This window comes from Lissotriton helveticus, chromosome 6 (genome assembly GCF_964261635.1).
Source record: "Lissotriton helveticus chromosome 6, aLisHel1.1, whole genome shotgun sequence".
Classification (NCBI taxonomy): domain Eukaryota; kingdom Metazoa; phylum Chordata; class Amphibia; order Caudata; family Salamandridae; genus Lissotriton; species Lissotriton helveticus.
Window position 1 is genome coordinate 1,656,921,279 of NC_136067.1, and position 27,627 is coordinate 1,656,948,905.

The window sequence follows — 27,627 nt, forward strand, 5'->3', positions numbered from 1 at the left end:
AGCTATTGATGAAGTGGTAGTTCCTCATACCAAAGACCTACTTAGGTCCTTACTGGGTATGACGGAATATTATTCTAGATTCATATCAAACTATGCACAGATTGTTCAACCACTACGCCTTTTGTTAAAGAAAAATATTCATTTTACATGGAATGATGATGCACAGAAAGCGTTTGAATTAGTAAAAAAGTTAATTCTTCAGGCTCCTGCCTTATTGCCATTCTCACCTGGTTTCAAATGTATATTATCCGTGGATGCGAGCCAAAAAGGATTAGGGGCAGTCTTATCTCAATGGGTAAATGGGAAAGAGAACACAGTGGGTTTCTCTTTCAGATCTCCCTCTATTGCAGAATCTAACTACAGTACAATAGAGGGAGAGGCTTTGGCTTGTACCTGGGCTTTTGAAAAATTTAGAACTTTTATTTGGGGTACACAATTTGAAATCTTTTCAGACCACAAACCTTTAATCCATTTATTATCAGGTAATGGCACAGGTAAAGCATCATCAAGGTTGGTAAGATTATTATCACGCTTGCATGAATATAATTTTATTATTAGGTATATACCAGGTGGTCGCAATGGTAGAGCGGACTGTCTGTCAAGATTATCATTAAAGGATAACTCCTTGCCTTCAAGATTTGATGATGTAGAATGCGTGGTTGCCACAATTGAGGATGTTATTACCAATCTTCCTCATGTAACAAAGGATGATTGGTTAACCACTTGGATGCTAAGCACATTTCTGTGCTTCCATTGAATTTCCATTGAAATCAATGGAAACTCCATGACGAGTTACCCTTGTCATTAGCACTGAAGGGGTTAAAAGCTTTTGTAGAGGATTCTTCAGGCTGTTAAGAACATGATTGTAACTGGCTGGCCTAAAGAAAGGTCTTTACCATCCCCTTTGAAATCTTTTGCACAAGTCAGTGAAGAACTTTCTATAGTAGAGGGTTTAGTTATGCGTGGAGATTTGGCAGTACCTCGTTTATCTTTACGAAAAAGGATTTTTGACATAGCACATGAGTGCCATTTAGGCATAGGTGCGACGGTTAGAAGGTTAAAAGAAAGTTTTTGGTGGCCTGCTTTAGAGTCTAATGTCACCAATTGGATAAATGCCTGTAGTACATGTCTTGTCTCAGACAAGCACTGGAAAATTGCAAAACTCCCTTTATACAATGTACCAACAACTGAAGAAGCATGGATGAAATTAGCACTAGATTTTGCAGGCCCGTTTGATCTACTTCCCAATGATAAAAAATACATTTTGGTGTTAGTTGATTATTACTCAAAATGGGTGGAATTTGAGTTTTGTTCTTCAGCCTCTTCTACTTCTGTGATTAACTTTTTGTCAAGAATTTTTATGACTGAGGGTTTTCCTAAAGAGTTGGTCACAGACAATGGTTCACATTTTACTTCAACAAGTATGCAGACATTTTTGTTGTCTCATGATATCAAACATTTAAAGGTTGCTTTATATTCTCCGGCAGCTAACGGTTTAGTTGAACGTATGAATAGGGTCATAAAAGAAGGAATACAGACCGCTTTAGCTGAAAAAGTTCCTGTGGATATTTTTCTAAAGAAGAAACTTTGGGCATATCTCATTACCCCACACACGACATCTGGGGTTTCTCCCTTTAGGCTTTTGAGGAAAAGGGAACCTAATGGTACTCTGTGTCCTTCATGGATTAAGGATTTGAGGAAAAGTGACAACTCATGTTTGGTTTGTAAAGATAAAGAAACAATTCTCAAGAGTGTTTCATTCAAGCAAGCTGTTCAGAAGAAATATTATGATGGTAAGAACTGCAAAAGTGATTCTAATTTTGAAATTGGAGATTGGGTATTGATTACGTCTCCAATGAAAGTTAAGAAAGGTCTATCTAGGTTTTCTCTTCCTGTACAGGTATTGAAAACTTCAAAAGGGTCTTTATTTCTTGGTCAAAGAGGTTGGTGGAGCAAAAGGGTGTTGGTGAAATTAACACCAGATCAAGCTAGAAGGATTATTGATAAAAAAGAAGTGTTGCAAGATGATTTACACTTTTCACATTTTTTGGAGGATTTGGGTGTGCAAAATGAGTTTCCTATTGGACCGGATCTTCAAAACCCAAGGGTACAAAATAGTCTAGATTGTCAAGATCAAGATGAACAAGATCAGGATTTAGGAAACTCTTTGGTTAATCCAATGCTTTCAAGTGATTCTTTATGTAATGATGTTGCATGTCATAATACTGAACAAATAAGACCGACACGTAATTGCTCTTTTCCTTCAAAGTACAGAGATTTTTATTTATCTTAACTTTCTTTATATGTTTATGAAAGGGGAAGGGTGATGTAATATGTGCTTGCTTTGACTTTTATGTACACGTGCCCTTATCTTTGATGCGCAGGTGCTTATGCACATGCGTGAGCGCGTGTACATGTTTTCTTATGATTCCGACTCCATGCGCACACTTTCTGTTAGGTGCGCATGAAGTCTAATGTTAGTTTCTATGTATTGTTATTTAAAGATGCATTCTCGTGAGGGCATCCTGACTCTCTGGCATGGACGGTTGTACTTGTCAGTTGCCGTTCATGCTCCGGAGAGGAAGGACGCACTCCCGTGGTGTTATTACTATTTACCTGGAATAAATCTACATTACAACTTAATTGCTTCCTGAGGATTATTTCTTCTTTGGAAATCACCACCTTTTTACAATGAGGCTTTTGTTGTGTGTTCGCCCCTTCTTACAGCCACTCTGTCTATGTTTGGAAAAATTACCCCCCCCCCCCCCCGAAATATTTTTCAGCCCCCCCCCCCCCCCGAAATTTGGCTCTACTTGCCCGCCTGGCGGTAGGGAACCTGAAACAGTCACATAGTATTAACCATGAGCATTAAACAAGCTTCAAAACACAGCACAGAAGGGAAACATGACTTAACTGGTGGAAGCTGGAAAACAAAGAGAAAGAAGTTTATGGACATGCATATTTTTACTTGGCTGCCCTGCTGTTGATTGGCTGATGTCGGACAGCTGGTTCCTGTGCATCCTGGAACCTTTAGTATTTTTTTTTGTGTTGAGGCTGCTAGAAATTGAAATAAAGAAAGTACAGCATAATCCTTGCCTCCTGTCCTGACAGAATTTCAGCATGTTTGAAACATTTCACTAAATGGTAAAAGATTGACAAAACAAAGACATTACCCCACCCCATCCGGTTTTAGTAGACACTATTTTGATTAGCTTGCATTATTTCAGAGACGTGGGACCCAAAATGTCTGAATTCAACCTCTTTGAGGGTAAGGAGATGACATACTATTTGGAGTCCTGGATACGAAGTCTCTGTTTGTTTTGTCCACCGGACAAGTAGGCTCAACCCCCTGCGGCACAAACCCTGTCACTGACAGTTTACAGTGGAACAGTAAGGCTGTGGAAGAGAGCATTGTCTGCTGTGAAGGCAAGATATGTATCGACAAGTATAGGATGTTCAAAATGTTTATTTATTTTATGTTGTTCTATATGACTCATTATTGGAAAGCCTTATTGTTTGAACAGGTGATCTTAGTTTCAAATACAGTGAGCTGTAAGCTTAGCTTGCTTTACTGACAGTGGTTACAATGTTAAACTGCACTCAAATGGGTGCAAAACTTCAACATTTTTGAATGTGAAGTTCCTAGAATACTCCTTGAATACATGCAGAACAATGGAAGTCAGTATTTGTTTGCTTTCAAAACAAAATGTACCAAACAAATATGTGCAACTTAAAAAATATATACGAGAGTTGCTAACAGTTTTGCTGAATTATTTTGCAATTTGTTTGCTTTTAAAACATAATGAACCCAATAAATGTGTCTGCAATGGGAGAGGAGATGTGGCCTTGAAGCCAGAGCTTATTGACTTTGGAACTGGGGAATCCGTTTCAAATCCCAGTGTCTGCTCAACATCCTGTATTTCTGGGCAAATCACTTAATCTACTTGTGCCTTAAAAAACCTGAAATCGGACTTTGTGTAACTTAATCTGGTATTCACGTAAAGTGCTCCTAAATTATTTTGCAGAGACTGTGAATATGTAAAGACCTATATTGAGCATGATATGTTCAAAGCCTTGTATAATTAGAAAAGTGATATAATTGAACCCTTGCAAGAGTCCAAAACCGGACATATGAGCCCTGACATACTCGTTGAAGCTATTATCAGTTCTCTGATAAAATGAGAACAGTCCTGTAAGGCATAAAATGGATATTTATTTATTTTACCGGAGAAGTAGACTTTTTGAAGCATCCTCTCCCTTTGAGAAGTAAATATTAAAATGTAATACCCCCTCGTAGTTGTGAGAGATCAGGTCACAGACGCTGGTGACATCCATTGTGGCATGCATCATTGGAAGGACAACTAGTGTAGGGAAGATGTACAAGTCTTGGAGTACTTGAGTGATGGCTTTTAATTTAGGCAATTAATAGTCAGCTTAAATCCTTATTGTGCAGGAACAGCATGGTGCTGCTGTATGCTACTTTCCATGAAAGAGAGATTGGTGTCGATGGTAGAGGTATTTTGCAAATCTGTTCTCATTAACAGGAGCTTGCGAGCATCTGTCAAGAAGGCATAAATGTTACTTGTTTCTATCTTCTACTCAATCCTGTATCCATTTTACTGTCTTCTGGAAAAAAACATTTTCTAGTAGTCGATCAATAGATGATGTAGAAGGTAAACATTGTATCTGCTTCGACTTTGATGGACGGGTCCTGTGACATTGTGTCATTGTTATGTCTTTAGAGGTGAACTTAGTCCTCCCAGGGTCTGTGCCCCTCTGCAGAAAGTTCTCTCTGTCCCGTGTCTTTGCCTCATCTGAGGCCCTTAGTGGTCATGGCCCTGGTGGGCTGAATTATGGGCTATAGTTTGGGTGGAATAAGACCCAAAATAGGATCTTCGATTGGGGGCACTATTTATAAGGTAGTGTGACGCGAACTATAGAGTAAGTGTGGGGTTCAGACTCTTAGAGTAGATTGTGTTAAGGCCATTATACCTTCTACTTTAGGTGGTGCCTTCTGGCATTCATGTCTTTAAAATGTAGGTGCCTTTATCTCCTTTGCTAGGCTTTGAATTCAAATTCTTATAGACCACTGTTTTAAGCGTGCATTCCTTGCAAGATATTGTATTCTCTGAGCAATGCGTAGTCTATATTCCATCTGTTTTCCTCTCTTGAGGGAGAATTAATAGGGATTGGTGTTGTATCCAAGTTTATTTTGTGCTGTTACCCTTCCTTCATTTATATATTGGTTTCTTCGTTAATAGTATTTCTCTATGTATTAGTTTATATTGTCATTATGTTTAAATTATTTTTTATCATACCCAAAGACTGAATTAAAAAAGTATTACGTACACCTGATCCCGTTGTACATTCTTCCCTAGCTGTATAAAATGATTCACAAAGTGGTTCAGCAGCACAGAAAAAATAAATCACTAGAACATTTCTTAGTTATATATTATTCCTTACCATGGCTTCACAATAAACAACTGCATAAGGGATAAAAGTGTAAAAAAATGACCAAGGACTGGAAAGCAACATTGAGAATTATGGTAGGACATGGTAGGCATTATGGAAAACACCATATCCAAAAGGAACCAAACAACAATCTAAATTTAGTACCCTGTCCCACAAGCATAAATATTCCGATCGCGTGGATCGGTTTTGGGAGCATACAGTCTTTAAACGAAGTCTGTGGATATTTTAGTTTGGTCATTTATGTAGTCAAGAGTCTTCTCTAAATCTTTTGCCTCACAAAAAAGTGGTTAGGAGCATGAAATCCCTTTCTTACAAGGTTTATCATTAACATTGGGTTAGAGTGGTGGTTTTATATTGTATAAACTGTGCCCTAATTTGTTTTCAAATTCTTACTCGGATTAACTCTCAGGAAAAATCGCTTCTGTGTGTGAAATGCATTAGGATTAATGGAAGGAATATTTTACTTTGAAGCAGTATACTATGTGTATTGCTTTGCCCTCCCAAATAATAGAAAATGGTGCACACTCACACAGAAGCGCACCGAAGGTGAAGCAATAAAAACACCTGGAAAGGCATTTCACTCTCATAAAGCACATCAAAAAACAGTTTTCAGAATAAAGCGAGATATTTTATTTGTGCAACACTCTTGAACAGAAAGGCTTTTCCAGATGTCAAATGCAAACAATATGCAAATGTGTATGTGTGTGTGTGTGTGTGTGTGTGTGTGTGTGTGTGTGTATATGTATGTATGTATATATATATATATATATATATATATATATACACACACACACACACACACACACATTTCTTGCCTTTTAATAACTTTTCTCAACCTGAGGAGAAGTTTCTGTAAACCTCGCCCCCTTTCTTCTGTTATGAAAACGGAGCGGACTGTACTGGTCTGTCAGGGTCAAGACAAAAGCTGGCCAAGCCACTGTATTTTGACTGCAAAACAGAGCTGTACATTCCGCACATTTATGTGGCAACAACAATCACTGCCCTGAAAGGTACCAAGGACACATCCCACACATTTTCCTAGTGAAGCTTATGAAAGTCTCCAAAAATACAGAAAACAATCTTAAACGTGGATAGCTTAAACAACTTGAGTGTTCTGGGGGCCTTCTTGTGCGCGCAAACCTCAAGCTAGATAGTCAGAATTCAAAATGGCACGAGGGTATGTCAAAGCCATTAGTAAGAACTTCATAAAACTTCCCAATGTACACATTTCATCTTCCAATGTAAAACATAATGCACATTTGAGCACCACTACGTATAACACTACAATCCGAGACAGAGAAGTATATTCCACACCTTTCTCTCTCTCATGCTTGCAAATGCACATCCCACACGTTCTGTTCCTGGCAAGGCTGTAAAAAGCAAACACTCCCACTCTGAAGCTACAAGGAGACACAAAATAAATCTTCCAGGAAAAATGCCCATGCAGGAAAAAGTATGTGGTACATTCAATCTAGAATACATCAAAACACCTAAAATATATTAAAACAACGGTAGTCCAAGGTCAACACGTGGTCCCAATGCATGGGAGTGCCTCTGACACTACACTGTGTTAAAAGCTATTAGGTCACCTGTGTTTCAGGCTTAATAAATAAAACACAAAGGTTTACGGAATCTCTAAAATCTAAGAATACATAAATAAAGAAGAAAATAAAAGCAATGCAATGATAAAGAAAACAATTAGGCCATTCAGCAAGGGTTTGCCCAAGGTATTCTGGGAAAGCAATCCATAAGTATATTTTGTTTAGGGAATACCGAATGTCATGGTACCGAGGCTATAATCCCAGAATAACAATAAAAAAAACAATAGGAATTATATCCTGGTAGATCTATATAATTGTTGAGAAAGGAGCAAAACTGGTAAATACTATTTTTGACTGTTGTTTTTCTTTCAGTGGCTACCTCAGACTTGCTTCCATTAGCCTATGCTAATGTTGCACCTTCTGTGTTCGCCAACTCTCGAAAGGCGCTAATTGCTTTTGTCTATCATAGCGTTCTCTATAACTTTAGGGCATTCAGGGTACCAGACAGAGACTCTACTCCGAAATGAGTATGATTTTTTTGCCACAACTTGGAGCTCTATTCTGCGCAACCAAGTTCCACTACACTAGTCAGGAAAGAGAAGAATTCTCTTCTTCATTACATGTTTTTATATATAGGATCAAGGAGATCAGGTGTTAAGTGGCTTTCATCAATGCCTGAGGGTCCCTGCCATCAGACCAGCTTATGTCAGAACATTCTCCAACACATTGCGCACCTGGCTTCACATGTCAATGTAGTCCTGGTTTCCAATCCACGATCCTGCTGCATTATGCTCCATGTAGTTCCTTCCGTTGCCAAACCTTACCTAGATCATTTTATTGATTTGGAGTGCTGTTCAATATTATGGTTCTTCGTTCCTAGGTATGTTCAGACCCACACATGCATGTTTCTGGACTTTTCTCTTTCTCAGCTCCAGTACACTCTCCTTTTCGGATTTCCTCATTGGCCATCTTGTGCATTCTGGCTTTTCTCTAGTACTTTCCTCTCCAAATCCTTGTGCAGCCATCCTTCCACAGATGGAACCCTGATTCCCAGCACCTATACAATTTCTCACACCAGGCCACCACCTGTTCCTGTGCCTCTCTCCTGAACTTCCAGCTAATGCTCCCTTGTGAGCTCAGTACTTGGGATATTTGAAACTGTCTGCACAAACCAGTGCTATCTTGCTGCTTTGCTAGAAGGCTTGTAACAAGCTTCTGTATGCTTTGGACACTGTTTACTATTTGTTTTTTCTGTTACCTTTATTGCTAAAAGTGAGAGATATCTTCTTTGTGGAATCAGATCTAACAAGAAGCTAAAGTCTGCCAAAACGTGGTTAAATAAGTCATGCAGGGAAGCTAGACAGATTCTATCTAAAGCCATCCAGGGCCAGGATAGGACATCGATATCAGAAGCTAGGGAAGCTTATAAGGCCACCATAGCCTGTGCCAAGAAAGATTGGGTCATCGACAGCTGTACCTCTATGCTGCATGCAATTAAGGAAGGAGACCATCTTTCCTTGTGGCACATATTAGCTAAAGGAACTCTGTATAATTATTCCTTTATGGATTATAACATCATGGCTGCAGACTGGGTTGCCCACTTTTCCATGCTCTATTCTCTCTTCACCGTATTACCGGAGAACTCATCATATGATTCTGGTCTAGTGGCAGCTGGGTCAGTTTTTTCCCTGTGTGACTTCTCGGACCACAACAGCAACCCTATAACTCTTCTCGAGGTCAGGACTGCTTTGGACTGGATTTTACATAATAAAGCCCCTGGTCTTGATAAGGTTCCAGGAGACTTATTTAGGGCTGAAAAAGACATTTGGTATCCGTAGTTGGTTATATTCTTTAATGCTGCCCTGAAAGGTGCTCCAGTGCCTTCCACCTGGGCATGGGCTGAGATAATTCAGATTTTTTTAAAAGGGTTCCTGGTCTCTCCCTGCTAACTACAGGCCCATCAGCCTCATTGACAGTATGCAGAAAATCTTTAGTATAATCATCTTGGCTAGGCTGCGTGAGTGGCTCATTGAAGCTGGCTTTAGATGGTGTTGGCACAATCGATCAAGTTTTTCGTCTTCATTTGCCGCATTGGAATTATGTATTACTCGGAGGTTGTCATCTATACGTGATGTTTATTGACCTCCGGTCAGCTTTCACCTCGTCTCTAGGGATGTTCTTTGGATGGTTCTCGGTGATATTGGGTATCCTCAAGTATCTCATGCTGGTCTTGATCAGGTTACTCTCTGGCAACTTTGAACAAGTGCGTTGCCAGACTCGGGGCAAACTCACGGATGCTATCCTGGGTAACCGGGGCGTCAGAAAGGGATGTGTCCTGGCCCCAACCATATTCCTGCTCTTTATAAACGGGCTGGTGGCGTACTTGGCCAACTGCGAGAATGATGTACCAAGTCTTGGAGGTGTTAAGATACCCTCCTGATTTCTAGATCTCTGATGGGCCTCCAAAAGCTTCTGGCTCAGTTTGAGTGTTTCTGCAAGCATCAGCAAGACCAAATACATGGTCCTTAACCCTTGTCCAACTTCCAGGGCCAACGCTGAATTGCATGGAGCTCTGCTGGAGCGAGTTCCAATTTTTGATTACTAGAGGGTCACACTAACCGAATATTTATATTTGTCTCCACATATTGTAAAATGCAAGTTGAAGCTCTAAAAGTACTCCGGTGGAATTATTAGGTCCCTTAGGGGCACCCAATTTCGACCATTTTCAAATGTACAATATGCAAGCTGTGGGGGCTTGCATCATATTGGCGGAACTTTGGGGCCACAAAGATATCGCTGGATAAAGTTGAGAGCCGCTTTATGCGTTCATTGACTGACCTTCCTGTTAGCACCCAGCTCATTCCTCTGCGCCTAGACTTTGGACTGAGAGCACTCAGTTAAAAAATAGGGCTTAGACCCTTATTTTATTGGCGCAGAATTTGGGTGACACCTGAGCTTTTAGCCTATAGGCAGGACCTAGAGAAGGTCCTCAGACTACCTGGTGCCCCAAAAATACAATTGGACAGGTACGTCCAACAATCGTTTACCCAACTAGGCTGTGCAAATCATTGGACCAATCCAACAGACCTCAGGAGTGCCACTAAGGCTGCCATTAAGAGCTAGTACTGGCAGCATGAGACACTTACTTGCATTGACAGATTGAGAACTGTTGCTCGATTCTGTAGGTGGTGATACAAAGGTGTTCTTAGCTGGTGGACTGATTTTTCTGGTTAATTCCAATAAGAATTGAGATTCCTCTATTCAAACTAGTTACGTGACCGTACAGCAGTTGGCAGTCAATCTCTTAGACAAACTAGTAATGTTCAGTCACAAAAGAACAAGCAGTAACAGGTTGGTGATGCGCTTCGATGTCTAGGGCTGTGCGTGCTACACTGAAAGTAGAAGTGTTTTTCTGGTCTTTGCAGACACGTGTCTGAACACCATTTGTGATACGAATTGAGGATTAGAATTGCTTTCCATGAGTTATTCCCAAAAAGTGCGGTCTTAAGCTTGTGTTGATTGTCTCTGTGCTTTAAATATTCCTTTTATCGCTAATGCTGATCGGATAGTTTAGTGAGGTTGAGGCCCTTGTATCTGCTCCTCCAGGATCGGCAATTGAGGTAAGGGATTATATGTGCTGGCTGAGGTGAAGCCTGCAGTGGGCGCTCCACTGATTTGTCTTGCTCGCATGTCAGGAAGTTGGAGCATGACCATATTTTAGGACCTGAATGATGGTAAATTATGAAAGTTTGCTTGGATTCTGGACTAGTGCGTTTGCTTTCTGATGGGCTCTTTCTGTGGGAAAGATGGGGAAAAAAGACAGTGCTGGGAAAACATGTTTATAATAGTGTTTGAGGTCTCCAAGTATGATAAGTCGAGTTGTGGGCAAAGATGATCCCTGAATACAGTCAAGGTCATTGCAGAATGTTTAATTGTCTGAGTGGTCCGTAAATTCTGTCAGTGTGGACAGTGAATAGGGCAATCACTGTGGTTGAGTAACATTTTCAAAGGATGAGGGAGTAGATTTTAGAGCTGGGGTATGTGTGGCCCTTCACTTTTGGGATCATCACATGGCATATGGACAAAGGGATTCTGATTTATTCTGTAGTTTAGTACTTAATCCACCACGCCTGTTTTAGGGATCTTAAACTCCTCTTTCATTAAACTATTTGGGGCTTCAAATGGGAGTCCAAAGAAAGGTTAAGATTGACTGGGACTGATTTCTTTTTCTGGCACCTATCACTAACAAAAAACAGCATGCAGAAGGATGTCTTACCTCCTCCTCATGGGAAGCTTTAAGTCACACATGATGCCTTCCAGAGTTTTTGTCAAACAGTTCAGTAGCTCATTGATTTTGGGGAGTGGGAGTACAAAGCTGAAAACTTGGAAGTCACCCCACTTTTTCCCACTTGGCCTTTATGTGTGATGTTTGTTGACTTAAGTTGTTGCTTGGCTGTTGATCACTTTGTTTTGAAATCCAACAAAAGAAACTATTCTTATAAGCGCTTTTTCTACCGCAATGGCAGTAGTCCTCTTCAAAGGAAACATCTCTGGAATTTGTGTTGTATGATCCACAAAAAGGAATATTCAGTCTGATATCCAGGATTGCAGAGTCCCCTTGCCTCTTATTATTTATTCCCGACTCTAAACCCGGTAAATCGACCAGGTCGAGCTCAATACCCATGCTCCATACAGTTAAAGAAAATAGCCTCTTCCTTATTTTTGTAATACTAAGGTGCCCTGCTAAGGCATCCTTGTGGTTCTACTGAGACTGGAAGTTTTATTCTTTAATGAAGTCTTCTTATTGCCAGGGTCAAAACGAGAAGACGCACTTGGCAGTCGGCAAGATCTTGATCCCACAGGTTTCTGAACTTAATTTTAAGAACTCAAATTTAGATTCACTGAACTCCCTTATTGAGCTTTAAAGTCATCCATGGATGTGAAAAAATAAATGAAATGGCAAGAGGAAAAGTTAAAACCAGCACCTAAAGTCTTAATCTACGTCTGCATCATATAGTGTTGAAGGTGAAGCCCAAAGCAGAAGGTTTTAGGGATAAAAGACCTTGCTATTACCCAAGTTTCATTGTCAGCACTCATGTCTTCAGCTGTCTTGGTTATCTCTGAGGCCCATCTGTTCTAATATTGTATTTTTTTAAATTTAAATTGTGTTACAATGTGGGTAGAATAATTTAGTATCTTTTGAAGTAAATATGTAATGAGCTATAGCTTCACTCATCTTAAACTGTGAGAAAGTTGATTTCTTCTTATAATGGAATATAAGCTTATTTGTTTCTGTATGCAAATTTTCTAATATTTTTTATCGTTGATGACACATTCTCTAATAAAAATAAATCAGCGTTGGAACAGTGGATCTTTTCCTGATGGTTAATAGAGAAAATTTACTGTTATCCTAAAGTGAAGTATTTGGGTGGAATACAATTGCAAATATTTCTACTTATAGTACCAAAGGTGTGCTTATACTGAGCAGTTTGTAATGTAATTTATTTTTTATTTCGCCTTTAAATTTAGTTAAAAAGGCAAAAGGCTAATTGGGATATATCCGCTGTGATAAGAAGAGAAAACAATCTTTGTTGAATTTATAGGTACTAACAAAAATTGGGTATTCAGCAGTTGGACATGCAAGTAATTTGTCTTAAATTTATGTGACTGACTTTGCTATGTCATGGAACAATCTGTTCTTAGAAATTCTTTGAGTTTGCTTTGCTAAATAAAGTTCTCAAGCTGTGAGTCTAATTTCTTTTTTTTTAAATCAGGGAAGTAAGAGGAAGAGTTGCTGAAATAAAAGCACCAGTTTAGCCAAAATTATTTGCAGTGTCTGGTGGCTTAGTGGACTAATGCTTCCACTCTAGTGGCCTGTGTTTGACTTCATGGTCACAGGTTCAAATCCCAGTGGGTCCACGCATCCTTTCATCTCTCTGCGGTCGTAAAAATGAATACCATTGAGTTGGGTAACTATAAACATCTGTTTTTCATCGCCAAGATACCCTTCTCGGTGAATGCGCGCTTTACAAATACACAAGTTCTGTTATTATGATTTTAATTAATTCTGCCAATCATGGAAATCGGGAAGTTCTGATTATGTGATCTACACCATTTACTTACATGATTGGTTTGTTACATTCTCTCTTTATGTGGGAATATGTATCCCAAGTTATCTAAATGATCCTTAAACTTAATTCTAGTTGATCGTAGATTACCAAGATTAGTTGGGAGATTCAATAACATAGGCTTTGATTTATTGAAATAAATTTTGAGTTTCCAGTATTTCTTTTATACCACTTGACAGCATTGATCTTTACAATTTATACCTGTCATTAGCCAATAACTTTTGATTTTACTAAAACAATATTTATAATCTACTTACTTGAAGAGGCTTTCATCCATTAGTCTCTTGTTGTCATTCAAATTTGGTTCTTCCCACTACAGAGTGCAGCATGTGCGACTGGATCATCCTACTTAAGCCATTGGTTAACTTTACTTTGAGTGACAACATGTTGCTCTTTCACAATAAGCACGTCCACACTCAAGGTAGTTCCCTTCAGTGCAAGTGTTTTTTTTACCTTACTGTTATTTTAGTGTTGCATTTGTGATAGCAGGATGCTTTCTACCAGCTCTTCATATGAGTACCGGGCACATTTCAGCTTAGTCAGTTCCTGTCTCCTACCAATTGCTGTTGTAAATTCCGTTGAAAGTGGCCTTTGGTTATCTGACTGCTTCTATTTCACAGCATAATGTGTTGCGTGTTTATATGCTATTTCACCGCATAATGTATTGTATATGTATCTGTTTCACCAATGATTTAAATGTAAGTATGGTGGTATTTGGGTTTTGGTATCCAATATTTTATGTTCCACCCTCTTGCCTTCCTTCTGCCAATGTTTATTTCTTTTTCGTTCTTCCTGCCTTTCTCTTTCTTTCCCTTTTTCTTACCTTTTTGCCTTTGCTTTCTTTCTTGCCTTGTTTCGTTTCCTTTTTCATTCCAATTTTTCATCTTTCTTTCTATACTTTGTCTTCTTTTTTATTTGCCTTTCATTCTTATTTCTTTCATGTTTCTTTTGCTTTCTTTCCATCTTTCTTTTATTCTTTTCTACTTATTTTCCTGATTTCTTTCCTTCTTCCTTTACATTTTTTCTTCTTCCTTTTTTTACCTTCTTTCCTATTCTTGCCTTTCTTTCTTTTTGTCTTGCCCACTTTCTCAGAGGCAAGAGGCTTAAGGCCATACCAGACTGACTGGCTTTTTAGGTCTCGCAAAGTGAGCCCTTTTGTAGGGGGTTTAAAAATGGACCTGGAAATTCCACATGCTTGTGCATGTGATTTTCCATTGCGGCCTGCTATTGGCCTTTCACTACTTGCAGTTTTGTAAAATAGACTTCAATAGGTCAGAGGCGAGTGCATTGCTCCGCCCCTGGCCTATTGGTGTCTATTACGCGCATTTCCTGCCATATGCTTTCAATTATCATTGCCCAGACACGGGCGCGATAATTGAAAGCATATGGCAGGGAAAGCGCGCGCACCACTCGTGGCTTTGTTTTCCCGATCGCTTTCAGTTTTGCAATCGCCTTCCTCGTCCCTCCCCAGTATGTTTAATGTATGTGCCTGTTGTTGAAACCGAACTCGACCCGACTAACAACCATTGACAAAGCCAATAGACCCGACTTATTGTCAGTATGCTGCTACTTGTTGTATCAAATATTTGGATGCAATGACAGAAACAGCCAAAATACAAGTGGGGCAACACATTAAGCTAAGCACGATTTTTTTTTTGTTGCACGTTATTTAAGCCAACTTCCTTTATTACATTACCCACACTGCTGGCGTTATCCTTTCAATACACTTTTTGCTTCTGTACTGTCCCTCATATTTGAGCAAATTAAGGCGTTATGTGGGGCTGTTGGGGCAGGACGAAGGTAGGTGGCATTGCAAGTTATTTCATCCTTCACCCCCTCTCAACCCATTGTAATCTCCTTCAGCGCTGTGCACCCCTTCACACACTCACACATAGCTGACCATCGCTGCGTGCTCACTTCAGAGAGGCCAGGTATTGGATGGACGTACATCAGCCATGTGATGTGACTACAGGCCAGGTAATGACCCCAAGTGACTTGTATTCCCACTATCTTTCCGCGGCTTGCGCCTGTTTAGTCCCCCCATGCACCCAAATATGCTGCATTATACAGCATAATTTGGGCTTTTTTTTCTTTTCTTTTTTTTCTACCCAACCCTGCCGCATACTATAGCCCAAGCCATCGTTGCTGCTTATTTATCTTATGCAACTAACAACCATTGACAAAGCCAATAGACCTGACTTATTGTCAGTATGCTGCTACTCATTGTATCATATATCTGGATGCAATGACAGAAACAGCCAAAATACAAGTGGGGCAGCACACTAAGCTAAGCACGATTTTTTTTTTTTGCACGTTATTTAAGCCACTCCCTTTATTACATTACCCATGCTGCTGGCGTTATCCTTTCAATCCACTTTTTGCTGCTGTACTGTCCCTCACATTTTAGCAAACTAAGGCGTTATGTGGGGCTGTTAGGGCAGGACGATGGTAGGTGGTATTGCAAGTTATTTCACCCTTCAACCCTCTCAACTCATTGTAACCTCCTTCAGCGCTGTGCACCCCTTCACACACTCGCCCATAGCTGACCATCGCTGCATGCTCTCTTCAGAGAGGCCAGGCATTGGATGGGCATGTCTCCTGTTAAGGGGCGTCATTCATTCCAGTTACCTTACACAATGTCACATTCATATTTATTGTCCCGGGAATATTATCTTATTCATCCAGAACTACAGGATGTCGAGCGACTCTGTGACTCGAACCCGATTCCCAGTTCTAAAGTCAGCAGGTCTGGCCATTACACCGCATCCTGGGGTAAGGGGAGAGGGGCAGGCAATGCCACATGGAGGCTCAGCTCGTCATGGGCTCGAGGTGCCAACAGGACCTCGGGCTGAGCTAGAGCCAGGCATCCTCCCCCCACCCCCCCTCCCACTCCCCATCCAGTATTCAGGGAGCTGAGCTCGAACCTGCCAGGACCTCTGTACAGGTTTCTGCTCTGCTGATGTGGACGGCATTAAATGAAGAGTGTACTGTAAGGTGATGCCACGAGTCCTCGCTTCCTTCCTGATGGCTCTGCGCACAAGGCGTCTCTTCTCCTTCTCTGTACATCTATCTCCCTTAGCGCCTCGCTCTGCACACAGCTGCTTTCTCCTAGCGCTGCATGCTTCTAGCGCACTAAAGCCTCACTAAAGCTTGACGATGAGTTCAAGCGCAGTGGAAGACCTTTTACAATAGTTGACTAGTTATCTTTCATTTGTTTATTGGTGCATTTGGATGTTAAACAGGTACTGCTAATAAGGTGAAATATTTGCCCAGATGGTGTTACCGTGAGCAAAAAAGACAAAATAGTTAAGTAATATAACAAAATGTGTTGCATTATGCCGCATAATTTGCCTTTTCTTGCCATATAATTTAGCGGCATACTTTTGTCCATCACTGCCACATAATCCCAGTGGTCCTAGATATAATATTCTAGTTAGACCACTATTTCTATGTTTGGAGAGTTTAAAAGCTCAGAAATAGACATGTGCATACTTTTGTAATCGTCTAGCGTAGGGGCTGCATGTCGGGGTCTCGCACATGACCTATTTTGCATCTATTTTCTCACATTTCTGTAGTTTTTGTAAATACAGTTGGGTAATTTAGGTGGCTCCTGGACATGTCACAGCAGCTTCTTTTGGCGTCTCAGGTATAATCACCCTTGAATCTCAAGAGGCTAACTCTCGGGTCTCACCGGAGGGTCACTTTATTATCTCACGTGAAGGTCATTTGAGGATATAATGTGAGGGTCACTTTAAGAGCTAACGTGTGTTATTTTATTAAATGCTTTAGATTTCACAGGAGGGTCTCCATCAGCCGGCCAATTAATCAATGTACTGGTGCACTGCTTTTTCCCACTGGCTATAGATGCAAAGCGGAAGTGTGCCTGGGATTTATTGAGGCTTAACAGCAGTGCAAGGTATAACTCGGACCGACCGTCAAGGGGGAGCAGGGAGTCTGGAAGCACTTGCGTCAGAATATGAGCATAAACTGTGTGCTCCTCAGAGCAGACAACATTACGCTTATCTGCCCCTCACCCACCCCACATAACCACAAACACAACAACCACACACACACACACAACACACACAACAAATCACACACAAAACACACACATAACCACACACAGAACCAACCGTCAGTACACACTTTCACCAAGCACAGACACCATCAGTCATCCGTGCACGCTTTCACCAGGCACACACACACACCACCAGCTGTAAGTGCACGCTTTCACCAGGGACACACACACCACCAGCCGTCAGTGCACGCTTTCACCAGGCACACACACACCACCAGCCGTCGGTGCACGCTTTCACCAAGCACACACACACACCACCAGCCGTCAGTGCACGCTTTCACCAGGCACACACACCATCAGTCGTCAGTGCACGCTTCCAACAGGAACACACACACCACCAGCCGGCAGTGCACACTTCCACCAGGCACACACACTACCAGCCATCAGTGCACAATTTCTACAGACACACACACCACCAGCCATCAGTGCACACATCCATTGTTGACGCATCCACAAATAACTATTGTAACAATAGCAGTATGGCGCACTTTACTTTTAAACATATTCATTTAAAGCGCAGCATGCCACCATTGCTACAAAATAAATAAAAATGTTTTTGTCCTACAATTTATAGACTTTTGTTGCAATTGGTGTTGCAATATTTAGCAATGCCAATAGCTCAAACTTAATTAATGCGAGACCTATTGCATTGTAAATGCTTGTTTAGGTTTTTAGCCAGACATTATCCTTTAGCCTGTAACTATGTCCTTCACATTTTTCTTCCACCCACTCCAACACGCATGAAGGGGCAATGCGTCAACCCACTTCACTATGAGTTATGGCATGCTGCCCATTCAAAAGGAGCACATCCACACACAAAGTAGTTGCCTTCTGTGCCAGAGATAACTATGGTAATATACTTTTTTGTAGAAAAAATGTTTTTTTTGCCTTCAGTCAATGTTTTTTTGTTTTAGATTTGATGAGGGCCCAGCAGCTTCCCAAACAAAGCTTTGTGAAACCCATGACACAAGAATTGCCAAAAGACTGACGGCCAACACTAGACTGATTGGCTTTTCCAATGCTTATTCTGTAAGGTCCTGATTATTTCTGCTGCCCGTCTATATTCCTAAAGCTCATGCTGTTCATTAGCTGCACTACTAGTCACTCATGGGCACACAAGTAATTGCATATTTTATATGCATTCTCTGCTGCTATTACAAAAATAGAACCCCCCAGCATTGACCACACAATTTTCAAGAAGGAAAGCTAATGCTGGATTCACAATAGCTTAAATTGTAATATTTATATTAATTTATGATTCTTGTACACCCAGAACTGGAATCTTCCTTTATTTTTGTGTTTAGCACTAGGAGTGAGACTGACGCCTGGTCTCTAACTTTAATTGTAAGGCAAACACTATAGCATGATTACCTTGACCTTATATGTGAGTTTTTTTTTATGTTTTTGTTAAAATAGTTGCACTCCTGTCTTCATCTGGCATAATGTGCAGAATCAACAAAAAAAGTGCTATGATGTGGCAGCTGCATTATTTTGTAGGTTTATTCTTTCTTCAGGAATGGCAGTGTTTTTTTCTAATTTAAAGAAAATCTGAGTAGAGATCATGTTTCTGAAGTGTTGAGGTAACTGTTCTCAGAAAGCATTCTCTTTGCTTGGCAAGATAGATCAAGCATTTTGTCATTATATTAATTGGTTCCAGTGCCTGATGGAATATGAATGTTGGAATCTAGATTTTGATAATTGTATTTTCATTGAAAATATTGAGACATTGGTCTTGGATTAACACTGTTGTTGTAAATAAGGCCAGAAAAACCTGCTTCCCTACCTTTTATTAGTGTGCACTACACTAACAAGCAGAATGTTGTAAGAGAAATATTAGCATTTTACATTTACAGGTACATAATTTGTTCATTCCTTTTTTGTAATGTGCATACAGGTTGCACTTTTTAGTTTGCGTTGCATATTCTGATTAGGTTCTAAATTAATTTACCATGGTTTGTATTGTTATAATAGACACCTGTTGCAACTTATGGATAGGGCTGAGTAGCTGGATATTGTATATGGAGATTAACTGCATGTTTGATAATGGTTTTTTTTCAGGGTTCAGGAGCTGATGTCAGATGACCAGAGAGAGGCAGGAAGAATTCCTCGTACAATAGAATGTGAGCTGGTCCAGGATCTCGTAGACAGCTGTGTTCCTGGCGACATGGTGACTGTCACTGGAATTGTAAAGGTGTCGAGCAGTGGAGATGGTATGCATCTTGAAATACGTCAACATTATTCTTTTTTTTTTATTTTATTTTTTTAAAAACCTTTATTTGCAAGAAACAAAAGACAAAAATGCGCCTACAACCCTCCGGGCCGGCCATTGCAATAGCACTAGACAATCTTTAAGTTACACAGCTCATCAGCCGACAACCAGGGGTCCGGCAGCCATGGTGCATGACATCAATCAATTACAGAGCAACAGGATAAGGAGAGGTTTCATTTTTAAACAACCAAACAAACAAAGAAGAAACAGACAAGGCTATGTCCAAGTTATCACGTCTGTTCCATATGATGCGGGAAGAGTCAGTCCAAGAATAATAGGGAAAAAACAGGAGAACCTTCAGGAGACGAAAAAAGGGGGGGGGAAGAAGGGGGACCCAGAGCCAATGGTCTAACAATAATAATACAGTACAGGAGGGAGCCGAAACGTACAGTCAAGGGGAACAAGGAGTGTCAGGGGGATCAGTGAAGGGGGGGTCGCATACATCCCCACGGAACGAATTCCATTGGCCCCATATCCTACCCCATTTTTTGGGCCTGCCACGGGAGATATAAACAATATTTTCCTTGAACATGCACCAGTCCATGTTGTCTTCCCACTTGGAAACTGACGGAGCCCTCTGAGACCCCCACAATTGTGCAATGTCCCTCTTCGCAACCATGTTCCCCAGTGTCACCCATTGAGTCTGAGCAACATTACAATCAGTCGGTTCCCATACATTCAAAAGACAACGCCGGGCTTCAGGCAGCAACTGAACATTCGTAACTTCACTCATCACCGCATATACTCCATTCCAAAAGGACACGACCTCCGAACACTCCCATAAAATGTGGAGGAAGGTAGCAAGCATACCACAGCCCCGCCGACACAATCCATCCTCTGAAAAACCCATATGCATCAGTCGGGGACCCGTGACATAGACCCGGTGCAGAATTTTCAGCTGAACGAGTCGCAGACGCGCGGAATCGCAACCTCTTTAGGAGAGGATATCGCGGACTGCCAATCCTCATCATCTAGCTCCAGCCCGTCGTTGGTCCAGGAAGTACGTAGGTGAGTAAGCAAGTCCGACCGAGTGTTGATGAGTTTCTTATAGATAAGGGAGATAGTGCTGTCCGGAACATGTCCGTCCAGCACCCTATCTTCCAGGGGGGAGCTCTCCGGGATGGCAGAACCAGCCGGAAAAACCGACCCAACGGCATGACGAACCTGAAGGTACCGGAAATACTCCGAATCGGTCAAACCATATTCCTGTTGCAGTTCAGCAAACGTCTTAACCCTGTCTTTAACCCAGAGGTCATCCAACTTACTGATCCCGATGAGGTCCCATCTATCAAACCCTTTTGAAGTCCACAATTCACCGAGCCTCTCCGCGGCAAACAGAGGGGTCGCTCTGGTCAGCCCCTACTGTCCATCCAGTAGCCGCGGTCGCGCTGCTCCACACCCTCACCGCCACTCCAGTGGGTCCCGTCAAATTCTTCCTAGCACTCCGAGAGTAGAATGCCCTATAGTAGTTCCCCCCGGGCAAGAGCCACCGGTCCATTTCGAAAGCAGGATTAGGAACCGGACCGTACATAGCGTGGTTCACGGCACTCAGTTGAGATGCCCAATAATACCGTCGTATATCAGGCAACGCAATGCCCCCATCGTACCAGGGCGACGTGAGCTTAGCCAACGCGATACGGGGTCGGCCAGCCCACACTAGCTTCCTTTGGAGGCACTCAATTTCGCGAAAGTAGCTAGCCGGCACAAGGTCAAGTGTGTTTTGCACAGCATATAAGAACCGGGGAAGAGACATCATTTTAAACAAGGCCGCCCGTCCCAAGGGGGATAAGGGCAGATTACACCAAGCCGCGACGTCCGACCGGAGCCAGGCGAGCGGAGGCAACAAGTTCTGGTCATAACGCAACACAGGGTCAAGCGAAATATAGATACCCAAATACTTAAAGCCATCGGTACGGACCGGGATCGGGCATACTCGGGGCAAAGAGAGCGGGTCACCGGTGAGCGGGAAGATACAGGATTTGGACCAATTGATAACCAGCCCGGAGTTACGTCCAAAGGAGCGCAGGACATCAAAGAGAATTCCCAGTGACTTACGGGGGGACGTCAAATACAACAAGATGTCGTCGGCATATAACGAAACCCGGTCTTCAAAATCAGGGGACCACCGAATACCCTTCAGGGAGGGTTCCCACCGGAGCCAGGCGGCCAGCGGCTCAAGCGCAAGGGCAAACAACAGCGGCGACAAAGGACATCCCTGCCTCGTGCCACGCCCAAGATTGAAGGGCCTCGAAGCTCTACCATTTACCACCACCTGCGCCAACGGCTGCTCATACAGGAGTTTAACCCATGCAATAAATTTCGGCCCAAAACCGAACTTGGCGAGGGCAGCCCACAAATATGGCCATTCGACCGTATCAAAGGCCATCGAAGCATCGAGAGAAACCAAGATGGCCGGCTCACTAAGAGATCCCACCCTCGCAATGACGCCATGTAGACGACGAAGATTGAGTGCAGTGTTTCGCTGGGGGATAAAACCGGACTGATCAGGATGAACCAGTCCACTAATCACCGTGGCCAGTCAGTTTGCCAGTAGTTTCGCCAATATCTTAGGTTCCGCGTTTAAAAGCGAAATCGGGCGATACGAGGAGCAGCACTCGCGGGGCTTGCCGTCTTTATGAATGACTACAATAGAGGCCAGCCTCTGGTCCCTAGGAAGAAAGCCGAGGTCTCGCGATGCCGCAAACATACGCAGCAGATACGGCGCCATTTTATCCGGGCATAGCTTGTACAGCTCAACCGGTATGCCGTTAGGGCCCGAGGCCTTTCCTGAACGAAGAGAGCGAATAGCGAGCGCAACCTCATCGATGGAGAAGTCAGCCTCCATTAAAACCCCGTCTGACTCCGAGAGACTGGGCAGCTCAAGATCACGAAGTAGCAGGCGCGAGTCCTCCTCCGGCAAGCCCGAAACCGGCGTGTACACAACCCGAAAGTGCTGGGCAAACACCTCAACTATCTCAACCGGGTCCACGACACGCACCCCATCAACCCTCTCAACCACAGGCACCACACGATTCAATCTGTCTCGCTTATCCAGCCAAGCAATCAACTTCCCTGCTTTATCACCCACATCATAGAGACGCCCCTGTTGCATACGATGCAGTGCCTCAGCCGAGGCAGTCACCAAAGCTCTGTAATCAGACTGCTTAAGAGCCAAAACATGCAATGTCTCAGGCGTAACCCCAGTCTCCAAACGCTCCTCCAACACAGTAATCTCAGACTCCAAACTCACCACCTCTTCTTGTGCACGCCGCTTCTCATCAGCAACTAGGGATAAAGTCTGACCACGGATAACAGTTTTATACGCCTCCCATAAGGAGACTGGGGAAGACACCGATCCCTCATTTTCGGCGAAATAAAAATTCATGCATTTGACCACCTCGGATCTTATTTTGGGGTTCTGAAAATGCCATGGATTTATTGGGGCAATTCGGCCCCCGTTCCCTAAACAGACGTCTAACTGGAGCCACATCGGGGAGTGGTCTGAGATCCCTCTAGCCAAGTGTTTAATTTCACGCACAGAGGTCAACTGCACCATCGGCACAAGGAAATAGTCAATTCTCGAGAGACTGCCATGGGCTCCCGAGTGGAAGGTGTACAGAGATCGGCCAGGGTGCAGTTGTCTCCAACAGTCGGCCAAACCAAAGGCATCCAAGAATTTCCCCAACCATAACTGCGATGCAGGGAGGAGCCTGGGGGGGCTACGATCACTCTCTCCATTCGCCACAGAGTTAAAGTCTCCACCCAACACCAGCAAGCCATCGGGCAAACCCAGAACAACCTCACCCAAGTCGGTAAATGTGGTAGATTGCAGCCCAGGCGGGACATAAATAGACAGTATGGAAATCAATTTCCCCTCCCATCTCCCCGTAATACCAGCATAGCGGCCTCTATCATCCAGCACTGTGCTATCTATCTCCAGGGGAAGGGAATTCCTGACCAGGATACCAGCCCCTCTCGATCCCGAGGTAAAGCCGGAATGTGCCACCAAACGATAGCCTCTTCTGTTCAATGCATGACATGTATTGCCTACCAAATGGGTCTCCTGGAGCAAGACCACATCCGGGGAACATCTCTTCAAATATTGTAGCACGATCCCACGTTTTATCCTGTCCCCAAGACCGTTAACATTCCAGCTCAACACCCTAAGTCCCCTACCCCCCATCCCGGAAGAAGACCGACCGCCCCTCCCATCCCGAAACAGACACATGAAAGCAATTGTAAAGCAAAGCACAGCCTCGGAAACAACAAAGAGAAAAGAACCCCACCACCACCCCCAATGAACCCATCAAATTCACACGCCCCTCCCTGCACCCCTGCGGTAGACCTGATAGCCACCCCAACTTGCAGTGTGCCTGTCGCCCCATTGAACTAACCTACAGAAAGAGAGAAAAGTTCCCAGAGGAGGAAGATTCCCTGAACCCCCCCACCCCCGGGCATTCACACCATGCTTGAAACAAAGTCTCTAAGCCACTGCAACGGATTCCAGCTCGCCGATGTAGACTCACTGCTCCTGGTCCTCCACGCCTCCCTCAGCGCCTCTCGAGTCCTCCGGGCCCTCATGACGTGTCGATAAAGTGTCCAACCAGTCACTAACCACCTCAGGGCGGTCAAAGAAGAATGCACGATCAGCATGTTCAATTCTCAGGCGGGCCGGGAAAAGCATCGCATATTTCAGTCCCAGGTCCCTAAGACGCCTTTTCACACCCGTAAAGGCCATCCTCTGTTTCTGAACTGCCTGAGTGAAGTCAGGGTAAAAACTAATTGAAGCGTTCTCAAATTTAGTGGGCCCATTGGTGCGCGAAGCTTGCAGGATAGCGTCTCTATCACGAAAGTTGAAGAGTCTAGCAATTATGGGCCGCGGAGCGGCTCCCGACTTCGGCTTGCCACCCGGAACACGGTGGGCCCGCTCCACGGCGAAGAAATTACTTAGGCCTTTCGGCACCAGATGCTTTAACACTAGGTCCTCCACCAGGATATCAACGGGCATGTCGGCAGAATTCTCCGGGACACCCACAATGCGGACGTTGTTGCGCCTGGCCCGGCCCTCGAAGTCTTCCAAGCGATTGGCAAACAGGTCACAAGTAGTCCGAAGATGGCGGACCGTGGTCTGTAGGTCCGAGACATCCGTGGTCAAACTAGCAGTCTTGAGGTCGAGAGATTTGACACGCTCATTCGTCTTCCCAAGGTCCGCTCTGATAAGGGTGACATCAATCGCCACCGTATCAATCTTAGCCGCCAGAGTTTCATATTGCTGGCCCATGGCGGATTGGACACTCGCAATAGCGCCCATAACGTCCTTCAATGTCGGCTCCTCGTCGTCAGGAGTACCGTCCCCAGCGTCCTCCAGGGCACCACTTAATCCACCCGGGGAGCCCCGTGGTCGAGTAAATAGATCAATGGTCTGAGACTGGGTGACCCCCCCTCGGGACGAGCCTCTAGTGCCGCGCCGCTCAACGACTGTTCTGCCCGTCATGTCGCGGAGGGGGCTCCAACGGGAATTGTAGAATTCAGTCAAATCGATTTTCGTCGTGGCAGGCTCTGAACTGCGAATAGATAGGGGCACAGCACTAGCAACAGGCTGGCAGCGATAGCAGAATCGGAACTCCGATCTGGAAGTGAGCGTTCACAACAAAGGGCAGAAACGAAACCGAAAGTACACCAGGGGCAGCGGGCGTGGCTTATTAGCCGTTGTTGTTCGATTGCCACCTGGGTACCTCGGGGACCCAAGCCCCCGGCTGGCATACGATGTAGGCCTCAAAGTTCAATGCGCAGTAAGTCCAGTATCCGACGGCCAAATCAATTTCTGAAAAGAACGTTGGCATCAGCAGGGCTTCAATAAAAAGTACCCGTCGTCAGAATCAGGATCTTTTCAGGATAGTCGCAGGAGGCGGAAGGGGTATCGGGAGCCCTTAGCTCACGCGTCCATCTTGGAATCGCGCGTAGCTCCTCCTCGTCAACATTATTCTTAGTTCCAAAGCGTTATTCGGTTTAACAGAACCATAAAAGGACAACCTCATAAAAAATGTAAAAACATTACACATAAAAATATATAATAATTACCCATTTACAGATAGCTGCATAGAATTGTATCATTCAATACCTCCTTAATTTCTTGTGTATAAAAGCTGCATGCCATAAAAATGTAGACACAGCTAAACAAATTTCTAAAGTACATAGTTGTTGGAGAAAAATCACAGCTGGTCTGCATCAACTACATTTGTACTTTTGCAATATAGGTATTAGATTTCGTGTCTTCCACGGCACCTCATTAAATTTACAAAAAAGTGCTTTGATCTGAAACACCATGATATGGACACTTAACAGCTGTAGATCAATTATTCTCCCTTGGAAATGACACAAGGCAGTAGATAATATTGTATCTAATCTGCATTAAAACATATCTATGTTGTTTAATAAATACATGCTCTAAATAAGATTGAATACCATCAATAATACAAATTTCATGAGATAAAACACTAGGCTTCCCACATTCCTTGTTAAATATTTCCTCCTCCAACAATTTAATTGAAATGGATTTAATTTCTACCTTACTCTGTTAAAGGAAACAGGGTCTCTAAAACTTTTCGTTCTATCCAACTTAATACGGAAAGTCAATATAACTCATCCATGGGATTTTCTTTGCCTAATCCAAAGATATACTATTGGAGAATATTTTTCTATTCAAGAGTCCAAATCCTATTCCGTAGTAAAATCGGGCGAATCCTAATAAGATCTTCTAAAAAAGGAAAACCTAGTTCCTTATGACAGATATAGGTAGAAACACTCTGTGGGACTGAAAGATCTTTTCGTAGGCAGGAATTGTCTGCTAGCTGCATCTACTTTCATTTGGCATAGCCACAAACACTTACCCCATTGCTCGTAGTTTCATCTCTCTTGCTTTCTTCTTTAGTCATGTTTGAATTTCCTGTGTGAGGAACCTCATTGCAACTATTTTCACAGGAATTATTCAGTTTGAATTTGATGGAGATGCATCACTTTGATTAAGGAAAGTTTATTTTGTGCATTTATGGTTGATAGTAATATCGGTGCCTGCTGTAATTGATGATAATCCCTATTGCGCATTAAAAAGTTACAAAAGCTCATTCTAATTTGTAAAGGGGTCAACGCAGGTGTACAGTTTCATTCGACTAATAAGGGATGTTGAGCAAACAACAAAGCATAATGAAGTAGTCACTGGTTGCAATGATTAGCATGTGGCCCTAATTAGGGAGGCCCTCGAGCGCCGATGTGTCTATACCACATGGGACATCCAGATGGCAGAGCTTAAGGCAGCTCTTTCATCAAGAAATGTGCACACATTTAAAGAGGTGAAGGAAGCGAGAATGCCGGATGGGACTTTGTTGGCACTTGTCCTTGTACCCCTGTTTTCAAGATGAGAGAATAAATCCTACCACAATATATTGATGTCACTACGGCAAGCTAAAAACAATGTTTCTCTAAAACTTCAATGTAATGCTAGAGGGCAGCTAAATATGACAAACATTCATACTTAAAAAAAATACACAGGATCTGATTCCTAAAGTTTTTCACATAAGTGTCTTACTCCTGGAAATTCAGACATAAGTCACACCTAAGTCTTGAGAATTACACAAGTACTCACAGAAATGAGCAAACTCATTCACTTGGTATAGCTGTACTGCAGTGTGCTAAAGACACAGTCAATAATTACTTTTTAATGCAGGTGTGCAAGGTACTCCTAGTTGTAAAATTCTCCATTTGTGTGTGGGGAGACCAGTTAGATTTCTTAGCCTCAAGAAGTTAAATCTAATTGCACCTTTCTTGGTCGAAAAAGGAACAGATAGGTGTCCTTCACTGTTCTCTAAGATGAGTTAGGCTCATCTAGATTGAATGTTATGAGTTAGACCGCTCTGCCCGATTAACTGTTATTTGCAGGGGGTGATTTGTATATGTATGAACTTCACCCCGAACTCTAGAAATAGTTGACACTGCTATGCCTGTTGATAGTTTACAATAAGTAGATCATCACACATATCTTACGTATATGGTATACTGGTGCAAAGAGTCCAGGAATCCCCCATAAGTAGACAAGGGCTTGTTCTAGCAATTCCAAGGAGCTCTCTTGGAAGTCGGTGTGGT

The 27,627-nt window shown here is 42.8% G+C and overlaps 1 protein-coding gene across 4 annotated transcripts in view; it reads left to right on the plus strand.

The window, feature by feature from the left end:
• The window catches only part of MCM8 (minichromosome maintenance 8 homologous recombination repair factor), a 444,398-nt gene that overhangs the window by 145,335 nt on the left and 271,436 nt on the right, over nt 1-27,627 (plus strand). For all 4 annotated transcript variants that reach the window (XM_078649515.1, XM_078649512.1, XM_078649513.1 and 1 more), the window contains exon 9: nt 19,278-19,429. In XM_078649515.1, the coding sequence (XP_078505641.1) occupies nt 19,278-19,429 (152 nt within the window). The remainder of the gene's footprint in view (nt 1-19,277; nt 19,430-27,627) is intronic.